The sequence below is a fragment of the Halyomorpha halys genome, unplaced genomic scaffold, assembly GCF_000696795.3.
Source record: "Halyomorpha halys isolate HHAL.00 unplaced genomic scaffold, Hhal_1.1 Scaffold934.1, whole genome shotgun sequence".
Classification (NCBI taxonomy): Eukaryota; Metazoa; Arthropoda; class Insecta; order Hemiptera; family Pentatomidae; genus Halyomorpha; species Halyomorpha halys.
This window is the reverse complement of record NW_027104767.1, coordinates 383,551-399,078: the sequence shown is the minus strand read 5'-3', so window position 1 is coordinate 399,078 and position 15,528 is coordinate 383,551. Positions and strand designations below refer to the sequence as shown.

At 29.3% G+C, this 15,528-nt stretch overlaps 1 protein-coding gene across 1 annotated transcript in view; it reads left to right on the top strand.

Moving 5' to 3' along the window:
* LOC106687239 (uncharacterized) overlaps window positions 1-15,528 on the top strand; it is a gene marked incomplete in the record, with an annotated part of 403,205 nt that overhangs the window by 132,547 nt on the left and 255,130 nt on the right. Inside the window, 2 exon segments of the mRNA XM_067045014.1 lie at window positions 9,302-9,578; window positions 11,378-11,609. Coding sequence (XP_066901115.1) covers window positions 9,302-9,578; window positions 11,378-11,609 — 509 coding nt within the window.

The following is a 15,528-nucleotide window of genomic DNA, read 5'->3' as shown; positions in this document are numbered from 1 at the left end:
ATTGAGTAATGTACTGATAAAACTATATTACCCAACAACTCTATTAATTAACTAAGAAGATATATTTACTGAAATATTATATAATTATGAACTGATAAATTTTTACGGGGAACCCAGCATTGTGGCGTTAATTAAAAGTACAACATTAAGATGGATAGGACACGTTGAGAGGATGCCCGATGAAAGGATACCCAAAAAGATGATTTATGGCAAACCAGATAGAAAACGGAAAAGAGGATATCCCCGGATCAGATCGTCCAGCCGATGTGGAGGAGGATTAGAAGCTCTTAAAGGTTGTCAGATGGAAGGAGAAAGCAAGAGACCGTGTAGATTGGTCGTCTGTTGCGGAGGAGGCACGGGCTCTTGCAGAACCGTAGTACCATGATAATAATAATAATTTAATATATTATACCACTCTGCCAGTGTGTGGAATTAATATTTTCATATCACGAATGAATAGTTTTTCTACAAATTATAATCCGTTTGTCAGCAAAAACACATGTATGGGTCATATCGTGTTGTTGACCTTTGCACATTAGGTTTTTGTAGAATTTATTCTATAAAATTTATAATTCAGATACTTGAAAATAATATTGTGTAAAATAAGTTTTTATCATTTTCACGTCATGAACAATAGCCTAGTTAATTTTCGCATATCTTGATGGAGACTGGAATTGAGTAAAATAATTAAATGGTTTCATTGACTCTAGATTTGATAGTATATAAATTTTATAATTTATAAATATATTTTTGGGTTAATGGAATCACCGCGATTTCAATAGTGATATTGGTTGGTTTGAAATAAAACCAATTTATTTCCACCATAAACTTTGTAACAACGTGCTCTGAATTATTAGCTTTTATATAAATAATTTATTGTTTTAATTAATCTAATGATAACCCTGGTATCAGTATTCTGTACCGAAGGACCATAATCGGCTAGCCTCGAAGTAGACAAATTTTAATAAATCTGAAAGAAGCCCCCCCCCCCAGCTTCTGAATACTAACTAAGCTTGAATAAGTTAATACTAAACAGCTCAAAAAATAAAGAAATAGATTATTATGGCGAGGGATCTAAAGTTTGAAGTGATAACATGATATTTCACTTATTAAATTGCCAAGCTTTCTCTATAATCTTTAAAGTAATTTATAGAAATGAAACCGCGAAACTGTCGGAAGAAAAGAGTAGTACTTATCAACAAGGAAATAGTACTTCAATTGAAACAGGACAATATAAATTGCAAGTGGAGAATTAAGTCCTGGAGGGAAGGTCACGGCCCTTAATTAGACTAACCCATTGGGGATGGAAATCGCCACCTGGGTTCTCGAGATGGAGCTCATTGTGTGTGGCCTTTATCCCCTCCCAAGAATTTATGCCCCTACCGACTCAATAGAAATCCGTTCTGCCTTCGGATGATGAGAAACTGATTAAAAACATGATTTGATCGAGTTTATATTTCTGACTTAAAAAAAAAGAGTTAACTGATATTGAAAATAAATTCAATGCCAAGAAAATGTTTTTAAAACAATAGAACTGTCTTATTAATAAATTGTAATTTAAAAGTCGATTTGATGAAGAACACCGTCATAAAATATTTAATATCTTTTAGTGCTAAAATATAAAGTGCAAATGAAATTACAGAGATAAAATATTATTCATGTTAAAAATAATAGATTCTTAATAATATTCCATTATTAGAAAAAGACTTTAAAGAATAAATAAAAACGGTCTGTCGCGCCAAGGGAAAAAAAAAAAAATCATACCAGAACAAATCCCTTCGAAGAAAGTTGTAAAACAAAAAGTAATAGTATAATAAAGGAAAAATAAATATTTTTTTTCTTAATTAGCATATAAATCATCTGTCATATAGTGTAATACAAACTATTTAGTATAATTGTATATAATATAAATCTAAAGTGAATGTAAAAGTTGATAAGAACTAACTTATTAGTAGATGAATTCGACAATAAACAAGATGAAATAAGAATAAGTAAAGGTTGTTTTTTTCCATAAAAAAAAAACAAATAAGTACGAAATATTGTATACTCTTCACAGATTAAACGATAAAAAATAAAAATTAAAAAAAAATTTATTTGTAAAAAAATATATTGTCTGTAGTAAATTAGTTTAAAAGTATGTATTTATAAACATACATATAAAGTATAGCATTTTTTAAGGAAAAACAAGTCATTTTTTGCCCCATTTAAAACCCTGAAATACAAATTTCCTAAGAGATTAATAAAAATTTTAATTTTTAAACATAATTTTTATTTTTAAGGTTTTTTTTCCTGCCGATTTGCTTCACTCACCTAAACATTCACATTTCCTCAAGAGTTTAGACAACTTCAGCAATACCACAAACCGCTAATAAAGCAGAATTTATGTTCTTGCAACGTACTCCAATAGTTGTAATTTCTCATATAAGGGAAAAAAGAAGTAAGGAATTAAGAAAAACTCCTCAAATGAATTAATTTATACCTCCGCTTCTAATTTGCTTGCGGGTGTTTTTGTACCATTTTATAATAATCAAAGCCCTAAATTATATTCCAATTTATTGTTGATCGTTGGTTATAGTTAAGTTATCGTAATTTTTATGTTTTTAGAAGCAAAAATCGAAAATCCAAGGAAGGCGAAAACTTTAAACTAAAAAAGCGAATGAAATGAAAATTTGCCTTTAAGGTTAAAAACCCTACATTTTGACTGTTTCCCTGTCAAAAATTAACTTTTTATTATTAAATACAAATTGTGCCTTACATTTGCTAGGTCTTTCGACCCCAATTGGTTTGATATCGTACTCATATTACAGATATCTGCCATGTGTACTGTTTTTTGTAATATGTGAATATACCTTCAATGAATATATTTATTGAAATATTTGTTAACGGAAAACCTTCCAATGCTCATTGTTCAATATTTTTTTATAAATAAATAATAATATATATTAATAATAAATAACATATTCACTTCATCAAGTGCTACACCTACTTCTCGTTTGAGTTCTTGAAATAATAAACGAGTCCTTTGATGCGTGACTAACCCAGAGTTATGACCTGGAAAGGGTAGATTACCTGGCTTTAGAAAAGGGATTAAGCAGCACGCTAAAACTCAACGTTACACTTTTGGAATATGTTTTACCCTCTAACCTAAAAACCTTTACTTCAAAAGTACACGTCGGTGACTTTAAGCAAACTTGAAACAGGTCCTTCATTTGCATACTACGAACTTTGAATGACTTAATTTTAAATTTTATGTTTCTGAAAGTTTCTTGATCCAGGGGGAAAATTACTATTAGTATTGCTCTATTCTTAAATTATCTATAACTATCTGGTTTCGTAAAATGTGTTGTTTTATTACAAAATAGTTTGAAAATATTTCACTTATAATCAATCTATTATCAATTCCATCATGTAGGGCGTTTATAAAGTCCCTTTAAAATGAAATGTATGAATGACAATTTTACTTAAAATCCAAAAAAGGAACTTCTTTTACTAATAATTGACTTAGACATCTTACAGCAGCTTTGCTTTGTTTGTGGCACAACATATAAAAAAGAGGTTAATGTCAGTCAGGTACATAGATCAGTATGGCTTCTTCAATATTTCTCTCTTTTTTTATATATCCTGTTACTTTCATAAGTAAAAATTGTATTTTTTTGGAAACTATCTTTATTCTGCAAATTGTTATTGGATAAGTAATTACCTTTTATTTCAAGCTAGTTATTTTTTATTTATTTAAAAAAAAATTATTGACCAATGTTTGAAATAAAGGTGTATAAAAGGAAAAATATTAGCATATATACAGGTTGTTTCAGGCTAAGTTACCAAACTGAAAATATGAATTAAGGACCTCAAAACAATAAAAACATTTCACAATGTTCGCAAAAAAAAAAAAGCTTTGTTTAGGAGATATTCACACCTAAAGATTTTCATTGTTAGGAAATAAATAAAACTTGTTTATATGTTCCAACTACTTTATCAATTAAACGTAAACATTAAATCCATATTAAATGTTGTTCAAAGTGATTTCCTAGAGCATTAAGACAGACTTGGCATCTTCCTTCAACAGCAGCAGGCAGAACGGCACTGGATATGTGTTATTGTTTTACAAGATTTAATTATCCTTCTTCGTAAGGAATTAACATCATTGCATATATTTTTTTTAATGTCACCTCAAAGAAAATAATCATTACTATTGCCAAAACCGTACACAAACACCATATCAGCAAATTCACTAGTATAAATTGAAGGTATAATTATGAGTACTCTGCTAAAACCTATCAAACTGATAAATGTTGTTGACAGTTCCCGATTCTAATTCCAAATACCATTAATCCTTATGTTGTCAATAGTTTTGTACAGTTAGGAATAAAAGGCCATATTAGTATTTATCTAATCCATCTAGAGAGCGCGGTAGCCACGGGACAAAGTTCAAGGACAAACTCCAAGGACCTGAGTTTGAATCCGGTTGGGCAGAAAATTGTTTTCTGTTACACTGTAGCAGGGAGTCAACTCCTGTGGGTTCTGGAGCCCCCTCCTGGGGTCCACCCAGGCTCTTAAATTGGTTACTCTAAACAGAATAAAAATCTGGCGATCGAGCGTGATTCTGACCAAATCACCTCCTTACACAACGGTTGGTTTAGTAACAGTATTTCTTTACAAAGTACTGTTAATCTATTAATCATGACCCTCCATGGGTTGTAGCGCTACATCAATTTTTAATCAAATCAATTTTCTAAACAAAGCGTTTGCGGACATACCTTCAGAGGTCATTTTTGAGGTCCTCAGTTCATATTTTCAAAGTAAAATAATACTACATTCACAGAACAAGACAAATCATAAATTTCTGGAAAATAGATAAGATGGTCGGGCAGTAATTATACTCAAATAAGTGAAATTTACTTAATTAACAACACTTTTTTTCCTAATATCTTGAATATTAGTTATATATAATTCTTACCTTTGCAATATTATAATCTGCTATCTACTTAAATTTCTTATTATACTGTTTCACAATATGTTTGATATTTGCATATATATTTTTCTTTAGTTAGTATTTCGCTTTTTGTATTCAGCCCTGACGAGGGTTTGAAATTCAGGCCGAAACGTAGACAAAAAAAAGTTTTACGTATTCGTGTGTCATTACTTACAATACCCCCGATCATCTTCTCGTCATATTGAATCTACTCTCAACAATACAAACCTCATTATTTCTAAATAATCATAATTAATAATAAAAATATTTTGTATGTTTGATGATAATAATGTTTGAGAAAAATATTGACTTATCACGTTATAAAAATGATTTATGGAACACTAAAGATTTGAGTTCAAACAATTTTAAACCGGCAGACTTATAGGATATACATTTCTAAGCAAATTAGGCATATAGGAACGGGTAGACCATTAACTGGACAGAAAGTGGAACCTGAAACAGGATCGGCGGTGTTGGGATAGCCTGATATTTACACAAATAACAAGCCACTGCAACTCAAACATTTACTCCCGTTTGTATAAAAGCCTTTCTCCCTAAGTCAGCCTGTTGCTGCTAGCCAATTTTATTATTCTAATTTTACGATTGAATTACTTACAACATTTTTTTTCTTTATAGAACTGCTAAAGAACTAAATTTTTCGTGTTTCCCCCAAAACAATCGCCATCCAATATGTACCTTAAATCAGATTGTTTTTCGTTGATATGTAGTAATAAAAATATTAATTTTTATAAAATATGATTTGGAAATAAATAATTATTTAAAAAATTATAGTGACATACAAAAAAAATGTATCTTGGTTGCGGCGAAATATAATTAAACCATTTTTAATGGTTTAAATTTTTTTCACTATTTATCTACTAAATGGTAAGACATCAATTTTCTTATGCCTAAATAGTACAAGAGCAGGAAAGAAAAAAAGGCAGTTATCTCACCCCAATTTTTGATTACTCTAATGAAAACTATGTATAATTACTAGTCAAAATTGATGAGTCTGCAAAGTATAGGTAGGGGGAATAAAAAATTACGGCTGTTTCAAAACTTTCAAAAACATTAATTTTTCATTCGGAGCTCTATAAAAATAACTCTAAAAAAGCTAGTTAAATTTACTACAAAATAGTTAATTATGTTTATCTTTGTAGGGGTAGTAGTTTTTATGATATTTGACAAAATAAACTCACAAAATGTTAATTTATAGTTGTTCGTATAAAATATTTGATTTTTGAAAAATATATCTCTAGATTTATAAGACGTACATATGTCTGCCTACACTCAAAATAAAGGAAATTTAACTTAACATAAAGTAGTTTTTATGATATTCACAAATGAATATAAATTTGGAAAATGAATGAAAACAACTATAAATCAATTTATTTTAGCAAATTTCATGTAAACTATTACTCCTACAAAGATAAATATCATAAAACACTCTATAGCTCATTGACCTAGCTTTAATTTGAGTGGTAATAGACATCTGTACGTCAAATGGTTTTTGAGATTTTTCAAAATAAATTCACTAAGTACTGATCTTTCAGTGCATCCCATAGAACATTTTTATGATATGTTGCTTTTAAAAAGGCTATATCTCGAAAACTATTTAACGTAAATAACTCTATTAGGGCTCATATTTTAGAAAATTTGCTCTTCTTTAAATGACGTTCTCTTAGGTTTTCTTGTGTTGTTCTTACTTTTTGAGATATAGAGCTCTGAATGAAAATTAGTTGTTTTTTTTATCGCTTTGAAACAGCCGCCATTTTTTATTCCCCCTACCTATACTTGGCAGACTCATCAATTTTGACTAGTAATTATACATAGTTTTCATTAATGTAATCAAAAATTGAGGTGAGATAACTGCCTTTTTTCGTCTCTTGGGCTCTTGTACTATAAGTAATCAAATTCGTAATCCAGTACTTTGGTCTAGATCGAATCAGAATTCCTATATTTTAAATTCTTAAAAAAAACGTTTTTCACGTTAAACACTCTGGTCAAATCACAATTTCCCAAAATTCTAGTCGTTTTTAATGCTTTTCCGAACAGTTTGTGCTATATCGATGATTTTTTTTTTTTAAAGCGAAACTTCTTTACCGACGTTCAACATCTGAAGAAATAAATCACAGGGCAGCAAATTGATTTTGTCGCGCGAGGAAGCGCTCGATGTTCTTTTTTATTTAAATTAAAAAGTCTCGAAAACTAAAAATTGAGCTGAATATTATAAATGAAGGCAATGTTTAGTCATCCTCTTTGTAATGAGTTATAATTCAAAATTTGAATTTTGTATACAATATAGTTTTAATACAACAATAGTTTTTGAACATTTAAATTGAAATATTATGAAAACAAAAAGAGTTTCATACATTAAGTGAAGGAAATGTTCAATATTGCATTTCTACTGTGATTCGTTATAATTCAAAATTGTACCTTGATTTAACTTATCAATAAAAAATTACCATCAAATTCTATCCATTTTAAGTGGAGATTTCAATATAAATTTCGTAGACAAAGATTTTAAACCAATAATGGTTTTTTAACAAGATAAAATACTTTTAAGAATGGTAAACTAACCACATTAGAGATGGAACAATTGACGCAGTATTTACGAGACACATTGAAAACATTCAATCAAATGTTTACATTTCTTACCTTAGCTATTACATCAATATTTGATAATAATGCATATAATATGGATGATAAAGTAAATTAGGATTTCACGGATAAATAATAGAATTAAATAAAACATTATTTAAGAATTATAATTAATTAAGAAAACAAATTAAATATAAATTTAATACTTTATTTCATTTTCAGAAGTTTCACTTTTACCGGTCAGTACGTTTTTAAGAAACATAACATCTCAAATTCTGAGGGGATGTTAAATTTCATAGTTGGCTAGAAAGATTGTGTATGGATAATTCATTATTTTAAACCAAAAACCTGAGGTATAATATTAAAAAATATATTTATTTATTAGACAAAGACCTGACTTTTGATTAAGAAACAGGTGTATTGTATAAAAGACAAAAATATATATTTTTTTAAACAATGCCTGTTTCTGGATTGATCTTTAGCATACATATAAATTTTATTACAATTCTCTGTATTCTTATATATACATAATCGGAGTATTAGCATCTAAATGCTTAGACCAATTCATGTAGAGACATGCTTCAAGAGATTCTCTTATTCTTTTTGTTTTACAATTGAGCTTCCAGACCTTTTAGATCTGTGATACGCGTCTTCCAAATCTATTTATCTTGGACTACCGTTTTCCAATTTACTCTAAGAAGCTTTCTGGTATCTGTGCCTCTTTTATCTGTTCCATCTTGTTCCATTGCCTAGTGTTATATCTTTTATTTGATATGTTGCCAACTACTGAGCCATTCACCGTCGTGTAGTGGTTGAATTTTGTGAAAAATATATTTTTCCATCTCAAGTGATATTATCAACCGTATATTTTTTTTCTCAACTTCTTTCGTGTATTTTGTTCTGTTTCTATTTATTTTCAAATCTATTTCTTTTACTTATCCTATTAAATTATAAACAGTTTTTATTCAAGTCCTATGAATTTTTCCAAGGACTATTATGTCGTTTGCCTATCCAAGGATCGTTCTGTTTCGAAAGAACTTTTATGTAGGTCGTCGTCAATGATCCTTACTTCTCATAAATTCTAGAAATATCATGAACTTTCAATGAAGTTCTATCACATTATTTTCAAGCCATTTAATTAGGGTTGAATGTTTTGATTTGCTTTGAAAAAACATTCTAACGGCTATCAAAAATTTACAAAACACTGATAAAATTATTTTCAATATTTGAAATCTTGCTTCGTCATAAATATGTAAATATAATACATATTTCCCAACATGGTCGTTATCAAAAATTGAAAACCGAATCAGTGATGAAATCTTGGAGTCGTATTTGAAATTGATATCATAAAATCGAGGCCAAAAGAAATTGTTTTAATTTATTGAAAATGAATTGATTTATGATGATATATTGATTATTCAAGATATTATACAAAAAATATTTATTAAAAATATAACTAATATTTTCATAAATTCCCATGAAATTCGAGGCCTTTAAGGATGAAACTGGCTCTTTAGCAAATTTTGTTACAATTGTAAAATGATTTTTTTAATTTAACACTTCACAGGGAATAAACTCGAAACAATAAGTTTTTTAAATGTTGCATTCATTTTATATTTTATTATGAAGTATTTACTAATTTTGTATCCGATGTTTTACGTACTTTTTTTATTTCTTCGAAATACTTGTCATCTTTGATTATAGTAGCTATCGTTGCTATTCCCACAGGGTAGCCTACGTCTTCTGCCGGACACCGAGCTCTGTGGAAAACTGGAAGAGATACCGGAGGAAGACCGGCAGCTCTATTTCCCCTCTGGTCCTCCGGAGATCAGAATCGTTGGTTCCCCGGCCTTCAGCATCAGCTACCGGAGGGTCGACCCTTGCTACAACGTCACTATGAAAGGCAGGAACGCCAGCGTGGAACTCTCTCCTTCCAGGCAAACAGACTGTACATACAACATCATGCTCCCCTACGGATACAGGGTTTCTTACACTCTTCAGATAGGTAAGTCTTGTTCAAATTTCACGATGATATTTATTTTCTGTTTTATTATTAATATTTGGAGATAAAAAATAAACAAAATAGATAAAATTTTATATTATAAATAATTGAATTTCTAGATTTATGGAAAAGTGAAATCAATAATAAATTGTATTCCTAATTTTATATAAATATAAAAAAAAAAATTAATAATGGCTATATATTCGAACCATACGCTGGAAAGGGAGGGTTGGATATGAAGCGAGAAACACGATAATGCGAGTAAACAGTGATAACCAGAAGGGATCGAAAAAAAAGTTACTATGCATTTCCAGTAGTTAATAAAACCGCCAACAGATAACATACGTCGAAATGTAATTTAAGATTATTTTAGAAGTGTTTGATGAGCAGACTTTGATGAACAGAGATAGACCTGTGTATAATAATTGCAAAAACATCATTAATTTCTCTTTTAAGAGCACTGAAATCCCGGAATATTTCTATAAATCTCAAGTTAAGAGTGTACAATAAGGATAAATTAAACTATGACATAAGGCTGTGAGACCTGGGCCCTGTTTCATAATAAAGTACAAACTAATACTATTAGTCTTGTCGATTTAACTTAATACAATTACACTGATTTGTATAATAGTTACTTGTATTTTAGTACTTTTTAACTCCTGTAATATCACTAATAGTCCTCCCTATTATGAAAAAAATAAGTATTACTGCAATTAACACGTTGTTTCAATACATTTACTATGAATTAATACTATTAACTTTCATTATAAAACAGGGCCCTGGTAAGTAACCGGCACCCTAGAAAGCAGAATAGTGAGATTAGATTGAAAAGTCCTTCACACGACAACTGGACCACTTGGACCAGATTCCTCACGCATAGGTTTAACCAGCTGGTATTTTTACACAATTGTTCCTATTTAAAATTTATTTTTGCTACTGTAGTCAAATTATTAATGCATTTATATCTGCCGAAATTAGATATTTATATCTAAATATCAAAATATTAGCAGAAAATTTATATTGGGTTAGATATTTCATTTGTCTTTGAAAAACATCCTTTTTGGTTAGAGACAAAACTAAATAATCTTTACAATAAAAATTCTATAAAATTCTATAAAATTCTAATAGAGAAGACATCAAACTATGCCTATCGTTAGGGAACTATGTAAAACGATAAAAATGGTTAAAAAATATTACAATGGTGTTTGAATCGTATAATAAGAAAACTTCTTCCACAAGACCTAAACAATAAAACAAAAACAACAAATATTCTATTGATAATTCTGAATCTCGCAGATATAGGACATTCATAGTGACAGAGGGTTGGCAGGACATCAATTTATACTATTGTAGCTACCAAAGGAATATATATCAATGTGACAGTTACGGTCCGGATTCGAACGCTCACAAAAAATCAATCGTGATCAATCAGATGCTATTAAAAAAAAAACATAAAATACATACACAATACCATAATATATAAATCAGTTTCTTACGAATTAATTTTCTTATCGTTCAAAACGAAACAACAAAATCTTTTCTAATTCTTCTTTAATACGATGAAAAATCGTGAAAGGATATACAATAAAACTATTTCAGAGAAACGAATGAAAAAATTAAGGACATTTGAAGAAAAAATGGTGTACATTTCGAGTTAAAACGAAAATTGAACCTTTTGCATCATCCATTTCATATTATTTAAATCTCCTAAGTATTGATTATTTTTATAAAGTTACCTGAAAAACCTTTTTGTCTCTAGAGAAAAAATATCATTAATTTTATTTTTTGTTTTGTTTTTTTAGGAAAAAAGTACTACACATCCCTGTTTTGGGAACCGCTGGCGGTTGACGGAACTGAAAGAGGAGACGATTGCCCTGGTTTAGGAGTAACTGTCTGGGACGGAGACAGTTCTTGGGGTCATTGCGCCACGGAAGGGGGACTTCGCGAAGTTCAAGCAGTGTCAAGCTCAAGCACCCTCAAGCTCAGGGTCCTCGCTGCTCCTGATCTCCCTTCTTACCCCAGTCTTATTATCAGGTATCTTATGAGTATTTTAATAAGACTTTAAAAAAAAAAAGTTCTTAAGACCATAACTCTAATATTTTGGGTTTGACGTAAATGAAATTAAAGGATTTGGTATTCATTAACTAATATAATATGTAAATTATTTATTCAAAATGTATTACTATATTCCTTTATGTAAGTAGAATTACAAACTTAATTCATGAGGTTTAATGGTTTTGTACCGTAAAATAATTGATTTTTTAAAAATATTTACACTGATTCATTACTAAAAAAAAAAAAATAGAAAGCAAATTAAAAAAAAGTTTTAAATCTATCATGAAGATATTTAAGTCTAAAAAAGAAATTGAGAAGATGAGTTGAAATTAATTAAATACATATATTGATATTTATAATGTTGTATAGTGTATTTCTAATTATAATTAGAAATTTCTAAACGTTATATAGCACGCATGAAGGAAAAACGTTAATGAAATGTGCAGCTAATTTTCAATACTAAAGAATTAAATTTTGTTTTTAAAAAAAAAATATTCTTATTAAAGAGTTATAATATAATCTGTAACATAGGCAATAAGTAGATACAGAAAAAAAATGAAAAAATAAACGATAAGAATAGTATTCACAAAATTAAACAAAAAAAAATTATAAATACAAATATGATATGTATAAACAAACGCATTAATTTACTAGGAGGGGGGTACTTCGATTATATAAACTAAACTACTGTTCATTCAATTGTACTACTCGTTGCTCACATTGTATACCCTAATTTACATGTAAACATGTATTCTGTTGTTCAAATTGTATTATTTTGTTCAATATGTATTAAGCAGGAAAAATAATTAAATTTCAAGTCTTTATCCCAGCATTTTAATTTTTACTTAGATTTAGTGCCTCTTTAAAATGTTCGTAATCACTTTTTCCACTGAATTTGTATTCCATCTTTGTTCCTGCACCTTGTCTGAGCCAAGTACAATTGTACATCCGTAAATATTATTTCCTCTGATGTTACACATTAAGCACCTTTTTTCAAAATTCTGCTTTTGTGATTTATGTATAGTCATAGCAGATGCCAATCTTACAGAGTGTACGTTTCAGTAAAAATGAAACATCCAAGTACCCCATATTGTCCATTGTGATCCTTGGAATGCATACAATTTCATCTTTTTTATCTCCTTACTACGCATTGTTATTATCCCACCTTATATTTAAAAAAAATAAAATGACAAAAAATAACAAAATATTTTGTATATAATATTTACATTTTACATATGTCTATCATTTTTATGATTTATTTTGGCACCGACCGACAGATGTTGTCATCTGGTCGGACCATATTGGATGTAATTTTTTAAATGAATAAATTAAAATAAAAAATTAAATCTAAGTAACAATAAAATAAATTAACTTTCGCAACTTTATACAATATTTACACCCAGACTTGAGAACCTCGGACCGAACTTTGCCGCCCTCATGTGGCCAGGCCCACAAAGAGATTCCAGCTCTTCTCTCCCAGCCGTGTCACTGGCATTGAAAACCAGTGGAGCTAATGAAACTCGGATATATACGTGTTTTTTTTTGTCACTATTTTATTTTCCATGTTCTAGTTCTATTACATTTTCACTTCGGTAACAGATAACTCACCAAGGACCCGTGTTTGAGTCCATCTGAGCAGAAACTTTTTTTATATTATACTAGCCTTGAGTAACCCTGTAGGTCCGGAGCCCTCCTGTGGTCCACTCAGCCTCATAAATTGGGTACCCTTAATTGGGTAAAAATCTAGCGGTGGAGTGTGAATCTGACCAAACCACCTCCTTGCACAACCGTTGGTCTTGTAACATTATTTCCTACAAAAGTACTGCACCCTCAACCCTTCACGGTAACAGATAACTCATGCTTTTGTTAAAGACGTAAGAAACAATTTATAACCCGTTATACGTATGTTGATACATCATCTAACCAATCTAACATTGATAATTTATTTTAGATTGTTCATTATTTCCTTCGAGAATATTAATTTTTTTTCGATTACTCAGTAAATAATACAGAATATAATTGGACTATCTGTAGTATTTATGGTGATTCAAATATATGATAATACCTCAATTATGAGACCTTTGACGATACGATCATACTTAACAAAGGATTTTTGTTTTGTTTTTTTATTTATACTATAAGTTAATTATAAATATTCACCGATAAATGAAAGAATATATTTTCCACATTATTGCCATTTAAATTAGTTTGTATTTATTTCAACATTAACACAATTTAAAGGTTGTGAGGAACAAAAAATCATTTACAGAATGTTGCCTTCCACTAAGTTTTATGTTATACCCTGCACGTGTCGCTTTAACTTGATAATTTTAAAACTGAAATAATTATATTAGATATACCTCAAACTTAAAATTCATAATTACCTAGTTCACTATTAATGTGTAATTATACTGCAATGTAAAGAAGCAACCCATGTTAGATTCAAACAGTAAACAGTTTGAGATATTAGGATGAGAGAAGCTCATTTGGTTAAAAGGTCTATAAAGTTCTTCGGGTTGTCATGAATTCCTTATTCTGATGACCAAATCATTCTAATACTTATCCAACGGCAAAACGTTAACTTTTTCTGTGTTATAACATTCTCTGGACATTATTTAAAGTACATTTTTTTAATGATATTTTTTTTCTGATTTATTCTTACTTAAATGAAATGAGGATCAAGTGTTAACTGATAAAACATAAAATTATAAAAAATCGTTAACTGAGTCTTGAGTTAATCAGTAACAATGATTGATTGGTCACGTGTGAATATTACTAAGATAATTAAGTACCTTATTATTTTACTTCAATAAATAAAATAAAACTTTTTTTTTACTATCACTAACCTATATATGAAATATATAATGCAAAATATTGCGACCGCATAGCATTTTTACGCAAACATACGTTTTAATGTCCAATCCAAACAATCAAGTCTCACAAAATGGATCATGTGTGAGTCAACACTCTTTTTCAAAAATTAAACGTTTTATGAAATTTAAATTACGTATTTTAGCCAGGTATACCTACGCTGTTAGCACATCTTTTTGGAAATGCTTCTTCATATCATCCATTTTACAATTTTTTATCATTACTCTCTGAAAGGGCTTTAAGGATTTTTATTATACGATTAATGTACAATTAGGTTACTTTTAATATCTGCTTGGTCCTCCCTCCTAATTGAATTAGTCCTGTGGGGCTTAAATGCCAAGGTTTCGAAAACTCTTTCTCCTCAAAGTATCTTTGATTTTTTTTTTTAAATAATTTGCCATCTCTTATTGTTAGAAATAAGAAGCAATGAACAAATATGCAAAAAAAATGATACAAATAATTTTATGATAAACTAAAGGATAAATGTTTTCGTGTTTCCATAGTTGTTATGACAATAGTTATACGTTTTTGTTACTATTGTTAAAACAACCATAGAAACATAATATTGATTCAATTTTTCTAACTATTCTGTAAATTATTATGTAGAACGAAAGAATATTTTCATTTATAATGATAAAGGAAGTGCCTAATTTGAAGGGAATGATGATTTTATCCTAAAATAGGTTGGTAAGTGTGTGTGCATTCCAAACTCCTAATTAATTTCTTAAATAATGAAGTTACTCAATTTGCAGCTTTATTATTGTGAAATCAGACTTCTGAAAAACCTTGGTATTTTCCTGTACAAAGTTCATCGATTTTCTGTCAAGTTAGACTTTTTTGTGTCAGTCGGAATTTAAACCGGTTCCAGTCAAGCATTGCTTGTTCGAGTTCAACCCTCTACTATTCATTGTCTAAAAATTTCTTGCCATAGAAACTAATTATTACATATATTGTTAAAATAAAAATAAAATTTTATTTATCATTATAATTGTCGTGAACTGAGATCCTTCATTATTAGTGTTTGTCA